Below are 22,845 nucleotides of genomic sequence, written 5' to 3' on the forward strand. Positions count from 1 at the left end.
CCATTTAAAGCACACTTTACAGATCCAGATGTGTTCAGGACAGTATCTGCACTAAGGGAAGGCTCTATTCAAAGCCTGTGATCTAATGAAATGGAATATGGAACAGCTTGGGGTCCTTGTTCTGTTGCAAATGAAAACGCCAACACTGATTCAGGAGGCTTGGACAGGAGGGAGGCCAGGAAGGCTTGTGAGAAACAGAACCTAGCGCTGACCTATAGGTGCTCTGAGGGCTCTTTCTCACCATGAAAACATCAGAGTCAGAAGCAGCTTTAGCGACTTCCAACACCCTCAACCTAGAGATTAAGAACACAGACCCAGAGGGTGCCAGCAAAGGCTCATCTGAGTTCTTAGGAACACACCCAGATGTTCCGCATGTACAAGGCCTCAGGCTCCAGCGAGTGCTGCCATTTGAATGGGACAGTTCATATTGACTTTTCCATGGTGACAAACACCTTCCTTCTAATACCAATTTAGAGTGGGAACCAGCTGGCACAAAATCAAACGTGTTCCCATGTTTTCAATTTTGCCGAGTCAAGTGTGTGGAAAATAGCAGCAGCAGTCACAGTGTTGAAGCTGCCCTGACTACTTCACGTATGTTTTTATAAACCTGTGCACAAAGTCTTGGTTCATTCAGAGGTAGGTCTTTGCTGAAGAGCACCTGGAGGAGGCAGGAGCAGGAGCCGTCTTCTCTGCAGACAGGAGCTGAGGCACTTGTGTGACTGGGGGACACGCTCTAGGAGGAGCAGAGTCCTGTGGTGTTGCACCTAGGAGCTGGTTTATGCAGCAAGAGGATGGGACTGGAGGATGCATAGGTTTATTTCCTGAGTCCTGTGGGTATACTGGCAGTGCCAACCTTACGACTTCTTCATGTGTTTCTTGTCATGTGGCCTACTTTATCATGCCTATCTTAATTAATTCACATAGGCTAGGACCGTTGGGAAATTTTAATTCTCTTTCCATCACTGGCTTCTATCTGTCCCGCTCTGTCTTCCTTTGCTGAAAAGAATATAGGCTTCCCTAGCGGAAAATACCAAGAGAGGAATCTTTTTCTTTTTTTTTTTGCACTGGGAAGGCACCCAGGACTTGTAGCTTGCACTCCACAATATTAAGTTCAGAAACAGACATGGAGGAAGAAGATGGAATGGGCAAGTTTGGAAGAAGAAAGGTCAACAGAGGCATTAAAAAAAACCCTTATTTTAATTAACAGATGAGAAAAGAAAGACTGTCTCAGATCAGATCCAATCAAGGCTGGAAAGTGCCACTTCGGGGTTCTTCTAATCTTCATTATCTCCTTTCCCGAAGTCAAACACTTACTTTTCAGGAATTGTATCCACTTTTGTGTTTTCAGGAAAAGGTCAGACAAAAGCACCCACAGACCCAGTCCAGGTGTGGAGAGATCTGCTGCTCCGAAAGCCCAAATTCCTCTCTGTGGACAAGTGTGGACAGGTATTCGCTCTGAGATAAGGTTGACATTATTTAAATTCTAAGTCTAGGGTTCTGCACAGATCAGTTCAGAAGTGACGGAATTATCTGCTACAGTCCTCCCTACAACGAGTTTCTATCAGAGAATTCAAACCACTTCAGGGAACAACTTCAAGCTGAAAATCCCCAGCTGTTGGGAGACACTGTGGGCACAGCATTGCCATTACCACTTTAGTCGGAGCAGCTGTGACTCCCAAACAAGACGGTGACAAGGTGGGCTACTGGAGCTCCTACAGGGAAGGGGGTGGAGAGGGATCGTAGACCCTCACCAGAGATCTCGGACACTTGTTTCTGCCTGCACCCTCTCGCAGCTGTCAGTAATCCTGCCCTGCCTGGACTTGGGAAGTGCCAGCTAGAATCTATCGGAGTGGAGGGTTGACGAAGGGGTGGAGGAAGGGATGGGACTCCATTCACGCAGCTCTTGGCAGTTGTCAGGGACGCAGCTGTTTCTGGGTACGGCATGCTCCTGAAGGGGCACTAAAACCTTCAGTGCTTCACCAGGCTGGACTCGGTAACTGCTTCTTTGGTTTGCTGTGGAAAATAATTTATGGCCACCTCTCCAGGAAAGCTGACACAACTCTCCCCACAAGGTTCGCCTTCTGTCCTTGACCTCTGCTTACAGTTCAGAATCTTTTCAAACTACTGGCTAACGATGGAGGCAGGGGGGCGTGGAGCAGAACAAAAGAGGTCTGCAACAAAAGCCAGTGCAATGACAATCACAGCCCAACAGCAATGGCCTCTACTCCCGTGACACAGCCCAACAGCAATGGCCCCTACTCCTGTGACAGCTCAACTGAATGGACTCCCAGCTTCCTACTTCCTCTTGTAATTATTAATCAGGATTAATTGGTACTGTTAATTGCCAGAAATTTGGGAAATGGCCAGTGATTTACCATTAACTTATGAAATAAAAAATGGATAAATGTAAACAAAATACAAAACATGCTATATTCATTGGCTATAGCTTTTCTTCTATACATTTGAAAATTATAGAAGAATTTTCATAAATTCTATAATCCTTTAAAAGTTGTCATAAGTAGATATACCTTGTCCCAAGAAAAAGGCAGACAAAAATCAATATTGAGAAAAGTCTCATACCAAATATACACTAATTTCAAACTCTGAGTTTATTTTCAAAAAGAAATCAATTTTGCTTGCGTGTATGTGTATGCCTGCATGTGTCTGTGTGTATGCATGTGTTTGTGTATATACATGTGTACATGTATGTAGGCCAGAGGTTGATGTTGGACGTCTTGGTCTACGCGTCTTTTTTTGAGAGACAGTCTTTCCCTGAACCTGGAGCTAGCTCATCAGTCTGGCTAGGCTGGCTGACCAGCCCGCCCCAGCAGCTCCTTTGTCTTCCTCTGCTACGCTTGGGTTACTGAAGCACGTTGTTTTTATGTGGGTGCTTGGGACCTGAACTCAGGTCCTCATGTTTTCATGCCAAACACTACACCTACTGAGCCATATCTCCTGTGCCCCTAAACATCCTTTTTTTTATGTAAACACATAATTTATTTGTGTGTGTGTGAGAGACCCTGTGAGAGTCACATGATCACTTGTAATTTCTTTCTTCTATCACATGGGTTTTGGGAATTGAACTCAGATCATCAGGCTTGGCACCAGATGCCTTTATCCACTGAGTCATCCTGATAGCCCCTAAACATTCTTTTTCAGTAGTTTTATTTAGAAACAACTCACAGACCATACCACTAACCAAAAGCACACAACTCAGAAGGTTTAGTGTGTTTACCAAGCGTGCAGCTACTGCCGTATTCTTTTACAGCAGTTTTAGCATTCTGTACCCATTTCCGCTTTGATTCCTTTCTCTGGCTCTCACCTGAGAACTTCGTGTGGTGGTAGATTTGCTGTTCCAGACATTCCACACAGTACAAAGGTGCCGCAAGCGACCCACACACTGTCTCCAATGCGTGGAAACACAGGCATCCCTGCGTGAGGCCAATGACGGCACAGTTCTGCAAGCTACAGACGCTAGGCTGACTCAGGCTGCGCAAGGGGCACTACAGCGGATCTCGGCTCATTTTAGTGCCTAGCCATAATTGCAGGGGACACATCACAGGTAGCAGATGCTGCTTCTCGGGCTGCTCCTGGGCTGGCTGGAGCTAAGGGTAAAATGGATGTCTGGACTTAAGCTGAAGTTCTAAGACAAAGCTGATTGTGCTCTGAGACTACTTAATGATGTCGTCCCTTTTAAAACCAAGCACACAATCTGGTATGTAAGTTCACTCTTCCATAGACACGCTTCTGGTCTCATGCTATCTGATATCCTGTCTCAACCTCAACAGCTGCCTTTGAAGCTCAGGGGCTCTAGCAGCCCTCAACAGGAAACAAAGCGAGATAATGAGAGAAGTGCCCCTTCAATGGCTTTTCTGCATTTATAATTGGAAATCTACTATCCTTTCCCTTCAGAAAAGGATTAAGAGTGCTGCCTCTTCCAACAGTGGGCACTGAAGATGTTGACCTCCACAGTGGGAGGCTCAGGATTAGTGGAGCCTCCAGAAGGAAGAGAAAGCATAAAGGTCAATTTAATGAGCTCATTCCAATCACCAATCCTTTATGTTCTCATAAAACATCCCGTTTTAGTAACTGTTATTTTCTCCAGTACATTTTAAAAAAATACCAAGTATTATCACACTTAAGTCTCTTGACCTAGTCTCATATTTGCATAGATTTTTGTAGTTTTCCTCCTCGTTGGTAGCCTGTATATTCTAGGAAAAGTCCCATATGAAGCAGGATGGCTCAGTGGGTAAAGGTGCTTGTCACCAAGCCTGACAGATGACCTGAGAGGGATGCCCAGGTTCACATTGTAGAAGGAAGGACTGTAAGTTGTCCTCTGACTTCCATTTGGGTACTGTGGCACCTCAACCCATTCTTTCTCATAATATACACACAAAATAAATAATATAAAAAATGTTAAGATCACATATGAAATGTTTTTTAATGCTAGTCAGAAGGAAGAACACTTGGAAAATCAATCCTGCCAAGCTCAGATGTGGGAGGTCATTAGCTCCCTAGGAGAGTCTGTCAATATTAAAGAACATGTATTAGTTACAGTTTAGGTCACCGTGACAAACACCTTACGGGAACAACTCGAGTAGGAAGGGTTTATGAGGCCTGCACGGTCACCTGGGGCATCATGCAGGACATGAAGGCAGCAGAGAGAGTGGTGGGCGGGCATGATGGACGGGAAGGAGAGTGAAGTTGGGACAAGCTCTGATCCTGAGACCTGCTTCTGCCACTGAGTCCCTACCTCATGCACCACATCCTCTCTCATTTCATAGGTAACACAGAGACACGCTGTAGAGGGTCACGGCATCAGTCACGGAAGACCCAAGGCTCATGCAGACCTACCAATTCCCAGGAAATGCTCTCCCCCAATGCGGGCGACCCGTTTCATGGACCTGAAGCCTGGAAACCAATCCCAATTCTGTGGATGACTCAGGGTCATGACTACAGGCCTCAAACTCCACAGCCCAGGAGGACAGTGTGATCACGACCCAGAAAGGCTATATTCTGGGATTACCCTGGACATACGTGAGCAAGCACAGGTGGTCTTCTGACATCATCACACAGTTAAAGACCAACATGCTAGCTGTGAGCATCAAGGAGTCATTAAATGCATACTGTGTTCAAAGCCCTGTGTTAAGCTCGTGGGGAGTTTCAAAGAAAGTCTGAACTGAGCTCCTAAGCACAGATTAGCTTTCACTTTAGAGGGGAGCACAGCACATTTAATGCTCATCAATAATGAAACAACTCTCAGGAAAGGGGAGGACAGCAATGGAGTCTAACGGACTGCAGAACGGAAGTGCAGGAGCTTCACAGAGCGTCGTGAGAGCAGCATTGTAAACTCCCAGGGTGGCACTTGACTTTGGAGACAGAAATACCAGACACCAGCGCCCGAGGATCGTGAAAAGCAAACACTGTGTTTACCCCATACCCAGGGTACGACTAATTCTGACTAATAATTAGCCTGGGCTATACAAAGTGAGGAACAGCAGGCCAACAGGAAGCCTGGGCTAGATCGTGGAGTAGGGGTGGGGTGGGCTGTGATAGGGAGAATCATATTCTGGGCTCTCAAAGAGGAAGCAAAAAATCCCCAAATCAGGTGCAGATTGGCTGTGGGGTGTGTGCTACTCTCAGAGTGCTGAGCGCCTAAGACAGAAGTCCTCGTGTTTTAGCCCAAGGGCCTCCATGCACAGTTAGAGTCACCATCCAGGGCCCCGTGTGATGTAGAATGTGCTTATCCTGTGAGAAGAAACTGCAAGGGCCCCGCTGGGCAAAGCCAACGCCCCAGGAGTGAAGAGGCAAGAGTTAAAACTGCACGCACACACCTTCAGGTGGGGACACTGTCAATGTGGCTGTCAAGAGACTGAACCCACAAGGACTCCCGTGCTCACACTTCCTGGAGCTGCACCCCTCCTGCTCACTCCTATGAGTACCACCAAGGGCACTCAGCTGAGTGGTTCACAGTCTCTTGTGGACACTTCATGGTCTTCTCCAAAGCCAAGGTCAGAAACTCAATTTCACTTCCCATCTCTTACATTAAGCTCCAAATTTCCCCGAGACCCACATGACCTGTTCTCTGAGTTGCTGGGCAGCAGCTCCTCTTTGGTGCCATTCCTTTTCTCTCACTGGCCATTGGCGCTGATTTTTCTGTTTGACTTTCTTTGTGTGAAGCTGTTCTCTGTCAGTGACAAACGACTTGGTTCTCTTTTCCTCTGTAAACACTGGGATTCTCCTAGCCTCCCATTTTCTTACCTCTCACGAACCATTACACTACCTTTAAAAGGTAGTATGGGGTAAGAGGAGGACTGGAGAGGTGGTCTGGAGTGCCAGGTGCCCTTGGCTGCTCTTTCCACTCATGCAGGGTGGATCACAAGGGCCGGAGCTCCAGCTTTGAGATACCTGATGCCCTCTCCTGTCCTCCATGGACACCTGCACTCATATGGCATATATAAATATACATAAACAAAAATAAATCTCTTAAAAATTATTTACCAGCCCACTCCCAGGTTTCAGAGGCTGGGGGATGGCTTGGTGGATAGAGTACTTGTCATCCAAGTTAGGATCTATAAAATCACATAAAGCCAGACGGGTACAGTAGCCCACTGTAGTCTCGGCACTCAAAAGGTGGAGACGGGGTTCCTGGGGCAGCCAATGAGCTCCAGATTCAGTGAGAGACCCTGCATAAAGTAGTTATCAATTAAGAACGATATCAGATATCAGTTTCTGCCTTCTGCATGTTTGTGCACATGCATACATGCATACACACATGCATTCAAATCATATATATTTACACACTAAAACCAAAAACAGACTTTGTAATATTTCTCCTCTCCTGCACAAGAACCACAGACCTGCTTGCTAGATGCAAAATAAGGATGAGGCATTCAGAACTGTTGCCACACTCTCCATGTGTGTGGCCATTCCCCATCTGTGTCTCCCACGGGTCCCTCTCTACCTAGTTGGTTTGCACTGCATAAATGCCCCTGCCCCTCTCTCTTTCTTCCAGAACTCTCAAGGGTACCCCGGAAAGGTAGGCAGCAATCAAGACTACAGTTTCTTCTTCATACAGTTTGAAGTTGGCTTGAGAAATGTATACTGAAAACATCTTCATTCAACGGAGTTGACATCCCAGATGTACTGGTGGGATCCCCCCACTCCCTAAGTTTAGTGAACTGGGGAGTTCTCCAACTTAGAGTTTGACACTTAAAACAAGAACATCAGAAGTTGAAAATGTTAGCCTTTAAAATGAATTATTTTTAAAATTAGAATTCTCTGTTGCAGACACAAAGAAGAAAGGGCATCAAACGTGAATAATGAGGGATTCTAATTCAGGAGGCGCAGTGGGGGAAAACAAAACCTGGTATTATCCAACACAATGAACAAGAGGGCTCGGTTTCAACTGTGCCCTGTATTTAGGTTGAACAGTGCAGGCTCCATTCTGGGCAACTTCTTGGTTTTTGGTGGGCAGTCCTCTCTGAAGCTCACAAGCAGACCGGAGCTTCCATCTGACTTCACAGGACATTTTTAGAGGTCCCAATATCCTGCAAGGCCAGCAAGGAGGCTGCAGATTTTTCTCAGAGCGAATTAAACATTTTTCGACTGCTTTATTCTTTCATCTGTATCCCAAGAATGTCTAGACCCTGGCTTCAAAACCAAGGCTGTAGCTCAGTTGGTAGAGTGCTTGCCTAACAGGCATGAAGCTATGGTTCTGTCCTGAGTGCATTAAGCCAGGCGGGATGGCACAGGATTATAGTCCCAGAACTACTGAGTAGGGGAGACGTCTGGGATGTTTAGATAGAATCTGATGTTCAGGAGCACAAATAGATACATGTAGAGTCAAATAGCTTGAGTGAAATCAGAATGGCAGAGGCCATGGCTTGAGGTATGAGAAATACAGAAAAAGTAGTTATCTTTAAAAGAATCTAGAAAGAAAGCAGGCACAGGGGACCACATGGACCTATAATAATCAGAAAACTGTGACTCAGTCTGAGCACATCACAAACCGATCATATAATTAAACACATACTAAGGTACTGTAGTCAGATTGAATCTGAAATTACCATGCATGCGCGCGTGCGCGCGCACACACACACACACACATACACACACACATATTTGTCTATGTATGTTAGGTGGTTGTGGTCTTTGGATGTGAAATGTCCCAGGAAGGCTCGTGTGTGGAAGGCTTGATCCCCAGCTGGTGGAGCTCCTGGGGGCTGATGAGACTGTGTGAGTTCTAAGCCAACAGCCAACATCAAACTAAATGGAGACAAACTCCCAGTAATCCCACTGAAATCAGGTACAAGACAAGGTTCCATATCTATCCAATATAGTTCTTGAGGTCCTCACTAAAGCAATAAGACACCAAAAGGAGATCAATGGGATACAAATCAGAAGAAGTCAAACTCTCATTATTTGCTGATGATATGATAGTTTATATAAGCAACCCCAATGCAAAATATAGATGATGAGAAACAGGTTAAATTAAGACATAAAAGCAAGCAAGAAACGAGCCTAAGCTAAGGCCAAGCATTCACAACTAATAATAAGTCTCTGTCAAGATTTGGGAGCTGGTTGGATCCAAAAGAAACCCTGCTACAAATACCTACAGCCAAACATTAGGCAGAGTTTGGGATTCCTGTGGAGGAGGATAAGAAAAGAGTATAGGAGCCAGAAGGATCAAGGACACCATGGGAAGGCTCACACAATCAACTAACCTGGGCTCATAGGGGCTCACAGAGACTGAACGGACAATCAGGGAGGCTGCATGGGACTGACCTAAGCACTCTGAATATATGTTACAGTTGTGTAGCTTGGACCTCTTATGAAACTTCTAGCAGCGGGAACAAGGGCTGTCTCCAACTCTTTTACTTGCTTCTGGGACCCTGCCTTTAATACTGAGTCACCTTGTCCAGCCTTAATATATGGAGAAGTGCTTAGTATTATTGCAACTTGATATGCTATGTATTATCAATACTCATAGGAGACCTGCCCTTTCCTAGATGGAGGCAGAAGAGGAGGGAATTGAAGGGTGGAAGGAAGGTAATGGGGAGGGGGACTCAAAGGGGAGGATGAGGAGAGGCTGTGTCTGGATATAAAATACAGATGAAGACAGCAGGCCTGAGGCAGTGAACCCTACAGAAGCAGAACTGAGCTAGAGCCCTAGGCCAGAGTGGGTATAGCTATCCTAACAACTAAAGTCAATCAAAAGAGACAAAGACGGACATTTCATATTGGTCACAGGAAGAATTCATCCAGAGGAAATCTCAATACTGAACATCTGTGCCCCAAATACAAGGACACCCTCATATGTAAAAGAAACACTTATAAAGCTTAAATCACAGATTAAACCCTATACACTAATAGTGGGAGACTTCAACACCCCTCTCTCACCACTGAACAGGTCAGTCAGACAAAAAATAATGACTAGAGAAGTAAGGGAACCAACAGATATTATGACTCAAATGGACTTAACAGACTTCTATAGAATATTCCATCAAAACATAAAAGAATATACCTTCTTCTCAGCACCTCATGGAACCGTCTCAAAAATTCACCACATACACAGTAACAAAACAAACCTCAGAAGATAAAAAAAAACAAAAAACAACAAAAAAAAAAAGGAATAATCCCATATACCCTATCGGATCACTATGGCTTCAAACTAGAATTCAACAGCAATATTAATTCCAGAAAGCCCACAAACAGATAGAAATTAAACAATGCTCACCTGAATCATCAATGGGTCAAGGAGGAAATAAAGGAAGAAATTAAAGACTTCCTAAAATTCAATGAAAATGACCATACAACATACCCAAATTTATGGGACACAATGTAAGCTGTGTTAAGAAGGAAAGTTCATAGCACTAAGTGCCTATATAAAGAACCTGGAAAAATCCCACACTAGTGAATTAACAGAACATTTGAAAACTTTAGAACAAAAAGAAGCAAACTCACCTAAGAGAACTAGACAGCAGGAAATAATCAAATTAAGAACTGAAATCAACAAAATAGAAACAAAGTAAATAATACAAAGAATCAATGAGTCAAAGAGTTGACTCTTTGAGAAAAATCAACAAAATAGACAAACATTTACATAAGTTAACCAAAAGGCAGAGAGAGAATATCCAAATTAACAAAATCAGAAATGAAAAGGGGGACATAACAACAGATACAGAGGAAATACAGAAAATCATCAGGTCATATTTTGAAAACCTGTACTCCACAAAATTGGAAAACTTAAAGGAAACGGACAATTTTCTGGATAAATACCACTTACCAAAATTAAATCAAGACCAGATAAGCAAATTAAACAGACCTATAACTGCTGAAGAAATAGAAACAGTCATCAAAAGTCTCCCAACCAATAAAAGCCCAGGATCAGATGGTTTCAGCTCAGAATTCTACAAGACTTTCGAAGAAGAACTAATACCAATATTCCTCAAGTTGTTCCATACAATAGAAACAGAAGGAACATTGCCAAACTCTTATGAGGCTACAATTGCCCTGATACCCAAACCACATAAAGACATTACTAAGAAAGAGAATTACAGACCAGTCTCACTCATGAACATTGATGCAAAAATACTAAATAAAATATCAGAACCATCATCCACCATGATCAAGTCAGCTTTATCCCAGAGATAAAGGGATGGTTCAACATATGAAAATCTGTCAACGTAATCCACCATATAAACAAACTGAAAAGTAAAAACTACATGATCATCTCATTAGATGCTGAAAAAGCTTTTAACAAAAGACAACATTTCTTTATGACAAAAGTCTTGGAGAGATTAGGGATACAAGGAACATACCTAAACATAAAGGCAGTATACAGCAAGACAACAGCCAACACCAAATTAAATGGAAAGAAACTCCCAGTGATCCCACTGAAATCAGGAACAAGTTTGTCCACTCTCTCCATATCTATTCAATAGAGTTCTTGAGGTCATAGCTAGAGCAATGAGACACCAAAAGGAGCTCAAGGGTATAAAAATTGGAAAAGAAGTCAAACTCTCGCTATTTGCTGATGATATGATAGTTTACATAAGCAACCCCAAAAATCTACCAAGGCACTTCTACAACTCATAAACACTTTCAGTAATGTAGAAGGATACAAGAAAAAAAATCAGTAGCCCTCCTATACACGGATGATAAATGGGCTGAGAAAGAAATCAGAGAAACATCATCCTCACAATAGCTACAAATAGCATAAAATATCTCGGAGTAACTCTAACCAAACAAGTGGAAGACTTGTATGACAAGAACTTTAAATCTTTGAAGAAAGAAATTGAAAAAGACACCAGAAAGTGGAAAGATCTCCCATGCTCTTGGGTAGATAGAATTAACATAGTAAAAATGGCAATCTTACTGAAAGCAATCTACAGATTCAATGCAATGCCCATCAAAATCCCAGCAAAATTCTTCACAGACTTTGAAAGAACAGTACTCAACTTCATATGGAAAAGCAAAATGCCCAGGATAGTCAAAACAATCCTATACGATAAAAGGACTTCTGGAGGCATCACGATCCCTGACTTCAAAACTCTACTACAGAGCTTCAGTACTGAAAACAGTCTGATATTGGCATAAAAACAGACAGGAGGACCAATGAAACCAACCAGAGACAGAGATATTAATCCACACACCTTTGAACACCTGATTTTTGACAAAGAAGCAAACAAAAGAAAATGGAAAAAAGAAAGCATATTTAACAAATGGTACTGGCATAACCAGATATCAACATGTAGAAGAATGAAAATATACCCATGTCTATCACTATGCACAAAACTCAAGTCCAAATGGATCAAAGACCTCAGCATAAAGCCAGCCACACTGAACCTCATAGAAGAGAAATTGGGAAGTACACTTGAACGCATTGGCACAGGGAACCACTTCCTAAATATAACCCAGTAGCACAGACACTGAGAGAAACAATTAATAAATGGGACCTCCTGAAACTGAAAACCTTCTGTAAAGCAAAGGTCATGGTCAACAAGACAAAATGACAGCCTACAGAATGGGAAAAAATCTTCATCAACCCAACATCAGACAGAGGTCTGATCTCCAAAATATACAAAGAATTCAAGAAATTGGTCATCAAAAGAACAAATAATCCAATAAAAAAAATGGAGTACAGACCTAAACAGAGAACTCTCAACAGAGAAATCTAAAATGGCTGAAAGACACTTAAGGAAATGCTCAACATCCTTAGTCATCAGAGAAATGAAAATCAAAACAACTCTGAGATTCCATCTTACACCTGTAAGAATGGCCAAGATCAAAAACACTGATGACAACTTATGCTGGAGAGGTTGTGAGGAAAAGGGAACACTCCTGCATTGCTGGTGGGAGCATTCCCCTCTGGATGTCAGTGTGGCGATTTCTCAGAAAATTAGGAAACAATCTTCCTCAAGACCCAGTAATACCACTTTTGGGTATATATCCAAAGGATGCTCAACTGTGCCACAAGGACATGTGCTCAACTATGTTCATAGTAGCATTGTTTGTCATAGCCAGAACCTGGAAACAACCTAAATGTCCCTCAACAGAAGAATGGATAAGGAAAATGTGGTACATTTACACAATGGAGTACTAAACAGCCGAAAAAAATAACGACATCTTGAATTTTGCAGGAAAATGGGTGGAGCTAGAAAACATCATTTTGAGTGGGGTAACCCAGACCCAGAAAGACAATTATCACATGTACTCACTCATAAGTCGTTTAAAAATATATAGCAAAGAAAACCAGCGTACAAATCACAGTCCCAGTGAACCTAGACAACAATGAGGACTCTAAGAGAGATATACATGGATCTAATCTACATGGGAAAATGTTTTAAAAAAGATCTCCTGAGTAAATTGGGAGCATGAGGACCTTGGGAGAAGGTTGAAGGGGAGGGGAGAAGCAGGGAGGGGAGCAAAGAAAAATGTAGAGCTCAATAGAAATCAATAAAAACAAAAATCAAAACAAAAACTAATATATAGATGAATTTTTAAAAAAAGGCTGCTACAATGAAGCATGGCAGAAATTCTTAGAAACGTTTAACAAAGATGAGTGGGATCAGGAGCTGAATCTTTAAGAAGGTAAGTTAGGCAAACAGAGTTTGCCTGAATGAGCGTATTCAAGAGAAACCGTGGAGCAAGCTGTGGCAATACTGTCCTTGTTAGATCACCTGGACTGATAACATGGCGCTTGATGCAGGCTTTAAGTTTAGAGCAAGTTAGAGAAAGTATTTGTTTATTTGAGAAGGCTTACGACAAGTTAGAACTTAGATTTTTGCTTTAAAACAACCAACCAAACAAAACCCTTAGCACTTATGGCTCTGCTGACCACAAGAGGCTCAAGACTCAATGAGAGGTGAGAGTTTGAAATGAGAACGGCCCTCACAGGCTCAAGTATCTGAATATTTGGTTGAAGATGGTGAAACTGTTTGAGAAAGATTAGCAGGAGGTGCGTCTTGAGGGGCAGGCTTCGAGGTTCCAAAAGGCCATGCCCTTTCCAGTTAGTTCCCTCGGCTTCATGCTTGTGTCTCAGGATGTGAGCTCTTAGCTACGGCTCCGGCATCATGCCTGACTGCTACCAAGCTCCTTGCTACTATGGTCATGGACTCAACCTCATAAACTGTAAGCCCCCCAAAATTACCACGGTCATGGTGCCTTATCACAGCAATGGAAGGGCTAAGAGAGCAGCAGGCCTTCTTTTACAAACCTGACCAGGGAGCAGCCACTACTGAAAAACCCACATCACATGTCAAAGTCACAATTGAGACTGTGCGCATGCAGGGAGAGAAGTGACAGCCTGTTAGTACACGGTCAGTGGAAAGGAAGGCACACCATCAGTCGGCAGGCTGGCAGGTTCCTGCAGGTGACAAGAGGGCCATGGCCCCTACAGTGCAGCAATGTGAGGTACAAAGCAAAGCCCAATGAGAATCATGCGGAAGGAGACAGAGTTTGCCAACCTGCAACCCTGCAAATTAGCAAGAACACAATCCCAAAGGTTCCTAAGTGGCCTCTGCCAAAATAGAGAAGCATGAATTAAACACATGCCTACACGCTGCATGGGCTGATGACATACCCCACCCTAGAGTGTGGCTGACAGAAACTTGCATCTAGAAGTGACAGTGTTCACAGAGCTAAGTGCTCTGTCTCTTTGCACAGAAAATCCATGTATTTTCCTATAGACATCTCACTGAAATCAAACCACACAGAATCCTTAAAAACTTCCATTATGCCTAACTTCAGAATGATCACTGAAATTGTGCATGTAAACTCTCTCATGAGAACTGAAACACAAGCCCTATTTGATAGAGCAAACCCATATCACAAAAGCAGCTCACCTGGAAATCTTGGTCATCGATTCCAAACCTCTCCCGAAGATTCCGGAAGACCATCGGGCAGTATTCCTTAAATTTGAAATGGCTCGGCATGTTTTCCCTGCAACGGTCACATTGTGGAATGAGGCTCAGACAGACAGGAGGTTAGCAGACTTCCCGATGCCCCTTGGATCTGTGCATAGTAGGGAAGGCGAGAATTCACTGCCCACAGCAAGCACAAATGGTCTCCACAGGACCAGGTACAACCCAAGCAAATCTGACAGAACAGAGGGGACAGACTGACAATGCTGTCTGTCCCACACTGAGACTGTGTTACTCTTCATCCCGGCTGACAATGCCAGCCACTCTTTAAGGCGAGGGGTGGGGAGGGACAGTATGGAACGGTGTATGAAGGAAGAGCAGACAAATGGCAGTGAAAAGGGTAAGCAGTGTCAACCTTACTGTGGAAACAGCCATCAAACAAGCTGGCCAGACACCCAAGACCCACATTCCAAATCCACATGTCCAAAAGAAACTCAGGACAAATGGCTAACGGCTGCCTGATAGCACACTGAAGCGCACATTGCCTCTAGGCTCAGTACCTGTGGCTCCCCTCAGCTCTTCCACTCCACCCTACCCTAAACTTCTCCAGATCATGGCTTCCTGTCCCCAGTTTTCCATTTCCATATAACCCTGCCATTTTGGCCATGTGCTCTCGTGATCCAGCTAGCTCTCTTGGTCCTTGCGCGCTCGTGCACGCATGCACGCACACACACATCCTCTCTCTCTCTCTCTCTCTCTCTCTCTCTCTCTCTCTCTCTCTCTCTCTCTCTGCTTTCTCTCTTGCCTTTCTCTCTCACTCTCCCCCCAGCCCCCACCATGGCCCAGTTCAGTCCACTGACCATGTTCACTCTACCACTGTCTCTCCCTGCTCTGGGGTCAGCCAGATGTCTCTGGCTGCACTCTCCCTACAGTTACAATAAAAACCTTCCCCTCAACTATTCCTTTGAGCAGTCATATGTTCTCATTTATACACTCATGAACTCAACCTCTAAACAGTATTATGGGGAAAAACAAACCCATACGTTTGCAACAGAACAACAGCCTGCTTAAGACCTTGCATGAAGGGCTGGGGTGTAGCTCAGTGGTAGGGCACTTGCCTAGCATGTGTGAGTCCCCAGGTTCAATTCCTCATACTACAACAAAGAGAAAACAAGGAGAAAATTTCATACTAACTCTGATATGGGAGGCTACTCTTGGGCTCACCCCACTCATACAGAATTGCCCCTCCATTGTGCTCTCATGGAGCAATGGATAGAAACTGCGCACACCCCTTTATTACTAGTTTACTTTTGTATACGTGTCAGTTTCCAGGTACTGTCCTGGCTGTGAGACCTTTGAGGGAAGGACCATGTTGCATCTCTAGTTTTTGGATGAAATGCCTAATATGTAATCGACTTTCTATAATGATATCAAAGGCATCCCATTTATATGATGGATATTAGCAATGCCCAAACATGACATCCAGTTATATGTTACAATACATCTATATTATTTACTGTTTTATAACATAGTCATTTTTATAAATAAAGCCACTGTTTCCAAAGTTTTGTGTACAAGAACAGAAGTCCATAACTGCTCAAACAATCCAAGTAATTTACAGCTCCAAAAATTTAAATAGTAATGAGGATATCACTTCTAATACATAAGATACTCATAGGAAACAATATGCCATATGGCAAAGGGATATTATCCCAGGGGGCCTGCTGCTGCTTCTCTGAATATGACAGATGGCCATGTTTACCAAGGATTAACTTCACCAGCAAAACTTTACTCCCACCCATTGAAAAATTTATGTGATTACAGAAAGTCCTATTCTGCACAGCCAGGGCAGGCTCCAGAGACGCTGACTGTACTTACTTGTTAAAAAGGTGATTATCCACCTTTATCTTCGAGTAGGCTTTGAAGTCATCTGGCATCAACATGACAGGGATTTGAACATGGCTCAGTTCATTGATCTGGAAAAACACAAAATAAACAGCACCGGTTACCACCATCCTGATGAGGACAACTGGACTCGTCACCATACTGGTGAACGCAGGCATTCTGCCCACCCTCTGCCTCCCACCGTGAACTCTGTCCTCCTGCAGTCCTCCCTCCTCCAGCTCCCACCGTTGGCCTGGGTGGCACAGGGGGAACATGGGGGCCGGACCTGAAGGCTATTTGTCCCTCAGGGACACATCCTCCTCCCTTGTCTTCCTCGTCCCTTCCAGACACTCAATGCAGAACTCCCCATTTCTGGGACAACTTCCTCTGTGAAAAAAGTGTTATCTGAGAAAGAGAATTTTAAATCCTGAGGTAAATATTTGCTGAATTAACAGGTATCATTTATATACTGGGGCACCCAAAGAATGATGCTGACATCATATGGCCTTTTCTTTCTCATAGGAATTGGGTTTAAACGTATAAACACTGGGATGGGGCTTGAACGTGACAGTTAAGGACGTTCACTGAGGAAGGAGGAAGACAGCTTCATGGGGTGACGTGAGAATGAGAAGCTCCCATGGGGTCAGGAGCAAAAGCGGAGTCAGCTGTGGACACTTCCACATGGGAGTCTGGAAGAAGAGGAAGGAAGGTTTGAGGCTAGCCTGGGCTACTAGTCAAACTACCTCAAGGACAGAACAAAGAGCAGAGGTTTGACTCCAGAGGACAAAGCATAGAATCCCGTTTTCTTCACAGCACAGGAAGTGATGGGGTGGTTCTGACATACAACTGTGAAAACCCTGACTTTTTTTCTTGGTTGTTTTCACCCTTGATCCCCATGCTATTTTCTCCCCCACTGATATCAATAAAAATACTTTAAACGTCTGTACTTCCCGTAGAATGGAAGGTACTCTGAAGGGTTCTTGGGTCCAAAAAGCAAAAACAAAACCAAGCAAAAGTCAGTAAGTTTCTTGCTAGGGCATGTATTTTAATGCACTGCTGGTTTCTTAGAAAGCAACCCTGATTTCAGGAGACCATCCTTCCTGTAGGGGCACTCAGCACGCTGGACTCGGTGAACGTGATCAGCAGGGGAACCTGAAGGCTGATGATGGTTCCAACACTTTCTTAGACACAGCTCATGGGAGCTGGTGGCTCAGGGGCTTAAAGAGAAAAGAAGGGACCCAGAAGGACCAGTGTAAAAGGTAGAAAATGAAGTTTGAAGAAATGGGGCTTGGCTTTGGGGCAGAGTCCATTTGCATTCCAAGTTGTAGGTGTCATGCATGCTGGCAGGTAATGGTTCAGAGATTGATGGTTGGGTGGCTGGGGCTCTTGGGGTTCGAGACTTTTGTTGACCAAGTGTGGTACAGAGAGGAGCAAGGAACCTGTAGGACCATCACGCAGAAATGAGAAATCCGTGTCACTCAATTCCTCAGGGAGGAATTCCTACTGGAGTTGATGGGCGGGACATTTGAACCCAAGTCCAAGGCAACTAAAAGAAATGCTTGAGTCTAAACAGTGAGTGTTCTGGGAACTCAGAGCAGGGGTGAGCTGAAAGGCTTCTTGAAGGGTGTGAAGCTGAAGTCATGTTGCAGGGGCAGTGAGCTGTGATTTGGGTGCATATATATTGATTTAGGTATGTGCTGGGTTTGTGTGATATGTGTACTTGCTAGTGCAGGAATGTGCACACATATGTGGGTGTGGAGGCCCAAGATTAACATTCAATGTCTTCCTCAAGTAGTTCTGTGTGTGTGCGCGGGTGTGCATGTGTGGCGTGCATCTGTTTGGGTAGACAGGATCCCTCTCTGAACAGAAAGATCATTCATTGGGTAGGCTGGTTGCAATGAACTTCAGGTCCCATTGCTGTGGTTTACAGGAGCACATGGGTGTCGGGATCCTGGCGATCAGACCCAGGTCCTGGAGCTTGTGACATGCAGCAGTCACTTCACAGACCGAGCCTCTCCTTAGCTCGCTCTCTCCCTGTATAACTGACGTTGATACTGAGTTAAAGTAAAAATTGGGGGGCATTTTATCTTTCTTCTACACTGTCTTCCATTTACAGAGGCTTTACATTTCCTATCTCCCTCCCCTGTCAAGTTATTCTTTCCAACTCCTGGGGCAGGTGAATTAGCCACCCACGAACAAAGTGATCCGGAGGAGCCGGCACTCAGAGCGGCTTTTAATTAGTAGTCAATATGTTTCCAACCGTGTCTCTTGAGCATCTATTTTCTTCTGTAGGAATTCTTCATTTGGGTACATAAGGTAAGTGGTCCTTCATCAGCTTTACTGAAATGTATTAGCTTCAGCATTATAACCGAAAGCTCATCCAACTTCCCGGGTGACTTTACTCCCTTTAGTCTGTGACCTCGCCATTATATACTCTGAAAGATGCTTGCTTCTAGTTCAAAATCACAGTGGATACAGGCAATGATATGAGCTCCCATCTCAGATGAGGATAAACTAATCCTCTTTGCTAACTTCATGTGGGGCTTCATCTGACTGAGCTTGCAGATTTCTTGAACAGTGGGTTTTGAAGTTTTAAAATTTGCTGATTTAGCATTCTACTTTAGTCCAGTCATTCCATGTGGCCCATCCCAAAATTGGAAAGAAAACTGACAGTGGTTTGTTATTGTTCTTCTATTATTATTATCATCATCATCATCATTATTATATGGTGTTGGGATGGAGTCCAAGGCCTTATGTATGCTAGGCAAGCGCTCTACCACTGGACTACATGGTCAGCCCTTTTCAGTATTTAAAAAGAATTTCTGTCTTTATAGATATTTAAATTGAGACTACATATGTATTTGTGTAGGTTATATAATATTCATGGAAGGACACAAAAAGATTTGTGTTAGCCACTACTATATTAAAAGTCCAAACCTCTTAGGAATAAGCATATGTTATAAAAATCTAAATCGTTTTCATTTTTGGAGATAAGAATGGAGTCAAACAAACTGAAAGCACTGGTTATATTATTCAGGGCACATTTTATAGGGTTGCAAATATTGAATCAACTCTTAGAGCCACGTTCATACTCGTGAGTGCCTTCTGGCAATCAAACAGCTGTACTCACCATCTTACACTTTCAGAACTTACATATCAGAACTTTCTAAGCATATCAGACACTGGCTGGGTCTCTCTGTACCCCGAGAAGGATCTCATGGTTCTGTTTATGCCGTGCCAGTCACCCCCAAAACACAGGTGTTGCTCAGCATTGCCTCTCTGCCGAGCCATTGGGGACAGAGCCCGTCAGCACCCAGGCCTAACATATGACAGGAAATAAAGGAGCTCTGTTGTCAACATCAATAGAAGCAAGCTACGGCAGGCTGGGGAGGGCTGGTACAAATGCTTGTTCGTACCAAGGCCCAAACGACCTGAGCATATTAGAATTCAAGAGTTAAGGAAGGGGGAGGACAGAGGGGAGTTGGCATAGGATGATGACGGAGGAAGGGAGCCAGGGAGATGGCTTGTCTCAGCTCAGCTTTGTCTGAATTCACTTTAATATTTGGCATTAATGCCACAGCTAATACCGGATACCTGCCAAATGCCACACTGAGGTTTCTAGAAACAGCATCTTATCTGATATTTATAACTTGGTAGTATAGGTACTATCATTATTCCCATTTCCAGATAAGGGAATCCAGGCCTCGTGAGATTACTGCTAGGTATTAACTGGGCAGGCTGTATCTGAAATCCAGACCATGTAGTCAAGACTCCAGCAGTCTGGCTAGATTCCCCAAACTCAGGACCTTTTTACATTCCTGCTAGCCTCGAGGTTGAGAGTTCACAACAAGGAGCCATTAAGAGACTAAAATTTATGCCTATGCTGTGTTACAAACTTCTAAAGAATTCCCTTTTTCAAATAATGAATCAATAGAAAATGCACGTTTAATTGAATATGTACTGCAGTCTATAATTAGACCAGCTGTGGTTTCAACTGCACAGTCAAAACTGGGATTTTTCACCCAACTGTCATCGTCCCTCTGCTTGTCACTCAGGCTGCATTCAATCTGAATGCTCCCAACAGTTATTAATGAAGGACACAACATTTATTTCCAGAGTAATTATTTATTACAGACAACTACGAAGCACAGTAGCATTTTGGGAATGTTTCCTAATACACAGCTCTACTTGGGAGAGGTGCCTTCACGTTTCTCATTTCTACCACGGACAAGCTAGCACCAACACTGTAAAGCACAGGCGTGTGATTTTCCGAGAGTTGGGGGAGGGAAGGGAGCCTCATTCCTGGAGGAAATTCACGCTGTAAGCAAGCAATTACGTTGGAAAAAGTTGGGTATAGCAAACAGATTCTGGACAAAAAATAGACAAGTAAGTCCCAATTCAATTGGTAATGGTCCTAAAATTAAGGCACATAAAAGTATCCTTACAAAGCTGCTTCATACTGAGGCGTTAAGGAAAAAAAAAAACTTAATATATCTTTTTTAAGCCAAGCAAAGGATACATTCATAAACAGTGAGGCATTATTTATGACAATTAATTTGGATACATTCATCTAAAACACCATACTTTCAGACTAATAGATAATTGGCAGATGTTTTTGGCTTTTATTTTTGTTTCTGCTTGTTTGTTTTTAGACAAGGTCTCACTATGTAGTACCTGGTGGCCTAGAACTCACTCCATAGACCAGGCCGTCCTTGAACTCTCAGAGATCTACCTCCCTCTTGGATTAAAGGGGTGCACCACCTCACCTGCCTAGTAAATGACTTTAATTCAGCCAAGAAAAAAGGATCAAAACCTCAAAGTCCCCTGCATGTAGAAGAAATCCTAAAACATTTACTCTGATTTTAGTAAAGATACTTCTCTAGAGCCAGGCAGTGTTGGCACACACCTTTAATCCCAGCACTCGGGAGGCAGACGCAGGTGAACCCCTGTGAGTTCAAGGCCAGCCTGGTCTACAAGAGCTAGTTCCAGGAGAGATAGGACTGTTACACAAAGGAGAACCAAAAAAAAAAAAAAACCCCACAAAAAACCCACTACTCTAGAGCTCATGACTCACTGAGTTAAAACAGGAAGCCAGGGTGAGCAGCTGTGGGCTCCAGGGCTCCAGAGCTTCCTGGAGCAGCCAAGGGTACCTATGATTGGGGCAGGATGTGAGGTGCCGACAGAGGAATGAAAAGGACCCAGAGGTGCCCATCCATTCACCCCACCTCCCAATCTCAAGCCAAGCACACTGAGCACCCACGTTAAAACACAGGTCAGTAACAGAAAGCAGAGAGCTGGGGTATATCACTAGGAAGAACAAGCACCCGGGAGTTAAGAGCAACAAGGACTCAGCAGGAAAAGGAACTCCCATGCATAACTCAACACAGTTGTTCAGAAGGCCGGGTTACGGCTGACTGACGTCTTAGGGAGATCTGATCACAAGTGTGCCACACCAGATTTCCTACACTAGGCTTTCGATTGCTTCTGGCTCACACAAAACGATCCTCACTTCACAACAAACAATGCCATGAGTTAGTTAGTGTAAAAAACAAACAAACAAAAAAAGAAAACCATGCGCCCTTCCAGTATCACTATTTGAAAATAAATATTTTCCCCTTACCAGACTTTTCCTAAAAAATTCCTTTGCAGCTCTTTGATAAAGAATGCAACGATTTTCCTGCCAAATCACTTTTTCTGCCCTGAGGTTCATTCCACATAGGAAATGAATGAAAAGAGTATTTACATGGTAGGGCAGGAACTGGAAGTTCTGGATGGTTCTACTCAACCCCCATACCAGAGGGCCCACACGCGCACACGCGAACACACACACACACACACACACACACACACGGGAACTTTCACTGAGTCTCCCGAAAAGACCCCAGCTGCATTTCTGAGAAAATATCTTCCCCCGTGTGACATAGAAACACCATCAAGACTCTCTCCCCAAGCTCTCTGAGCCATATTCTCTGCCCCAAGCTCTCTGAGCCACCTACACTGTCACTGGGTGTCAGAGGACAGGACTGGATGAGAACAGACCAGACTCACAGCTTTCCAAGTTACAATGGTTTTCAGTTGCCAGAAACAGCAGTTTGAAACTAACTTGAGTTTCAACAACAAAAAACAAAGCAGAATAGAACACGGCAGAATAAAGCAAAACAAAGAAAGAAAAATCATGTTTTCTATTTTCTCTTATGTTTTTCCTACTAACTTAAGTTTGGGAAGAATTATCTAAATTTTTTAAATCGGATTTTTTAGTATCAATTTGATACCCACTTATAATTAATTAATAAGGTCCATGCAAAGGAAAAACAAACCTTCAATAATAATTTGCATATCATTTGTAAATACTTTTTAACAATCTTGTCACGGATATAGGTTGAAACAATTAAGGACTTCCAAAACAAACAAACAAACAAAGAAACAACAACAAAAACAAAAACAAAACCAAACAAGGTCCCCGACGTGGCGTGTGGCCCACACGTGGGCTGGGGCGGCTCTCATTGCAGCTGACACTGCAAACTGAATAGCAATTTGAAAGTTCTGAGGTTTCTGTGGGGCAGGCACAGCAAATTAGAGTCAATCACAGAGGTAG

At 43.6% G+C, this 22,845-nt stretch overlaps 1 protein-coding gene across 2 annotated transcripts in view; it reads right to left on the reverse strand.

Annotated features, from left to right (window-relative positions):
- Pip4k2a (phosphatidylinositol-5-phosphate 4-kinase type 2 alpha) overlaps window positions 1-22,845 on the reverse strand; it is a 144,661-nt gene that overhangs the window by 41,456 nt on the left and 80,360 nt on the right. For both annotated transcript variants that reach the window (XM_005354669.3, XM_005354667.2), the window contains exons 2-3: window positions 16,245-16,342; window positions 14,349-14,445 (exon numbers count right to left, since the gene is read on the reverse strand). In XM_005354669.3, the coding sequence (XP_005354726.1) occupies window positions 14,349-14,445; window positions 16,245-16,342 (195 nt within the window). The remainder of the gene's footprint in view (window positions 1-14,348; window positions 14,446-16,244; window positions 16,343-22,845) is intronic.

This window comes from Microtus ochrogaster, chromosome 16, assembly GCF_000317375.1.
Source record: "Microtus ochrogaster isolate Prairie Vole_2 chromosome 16, MicOch1.0, whole genome shotgun sequence".
NCBI lineage: Eukaryota > Metazoa > Chordata > Mammalia > Rodentia > Cricetidae > Microtus > Microtus ochrogaster.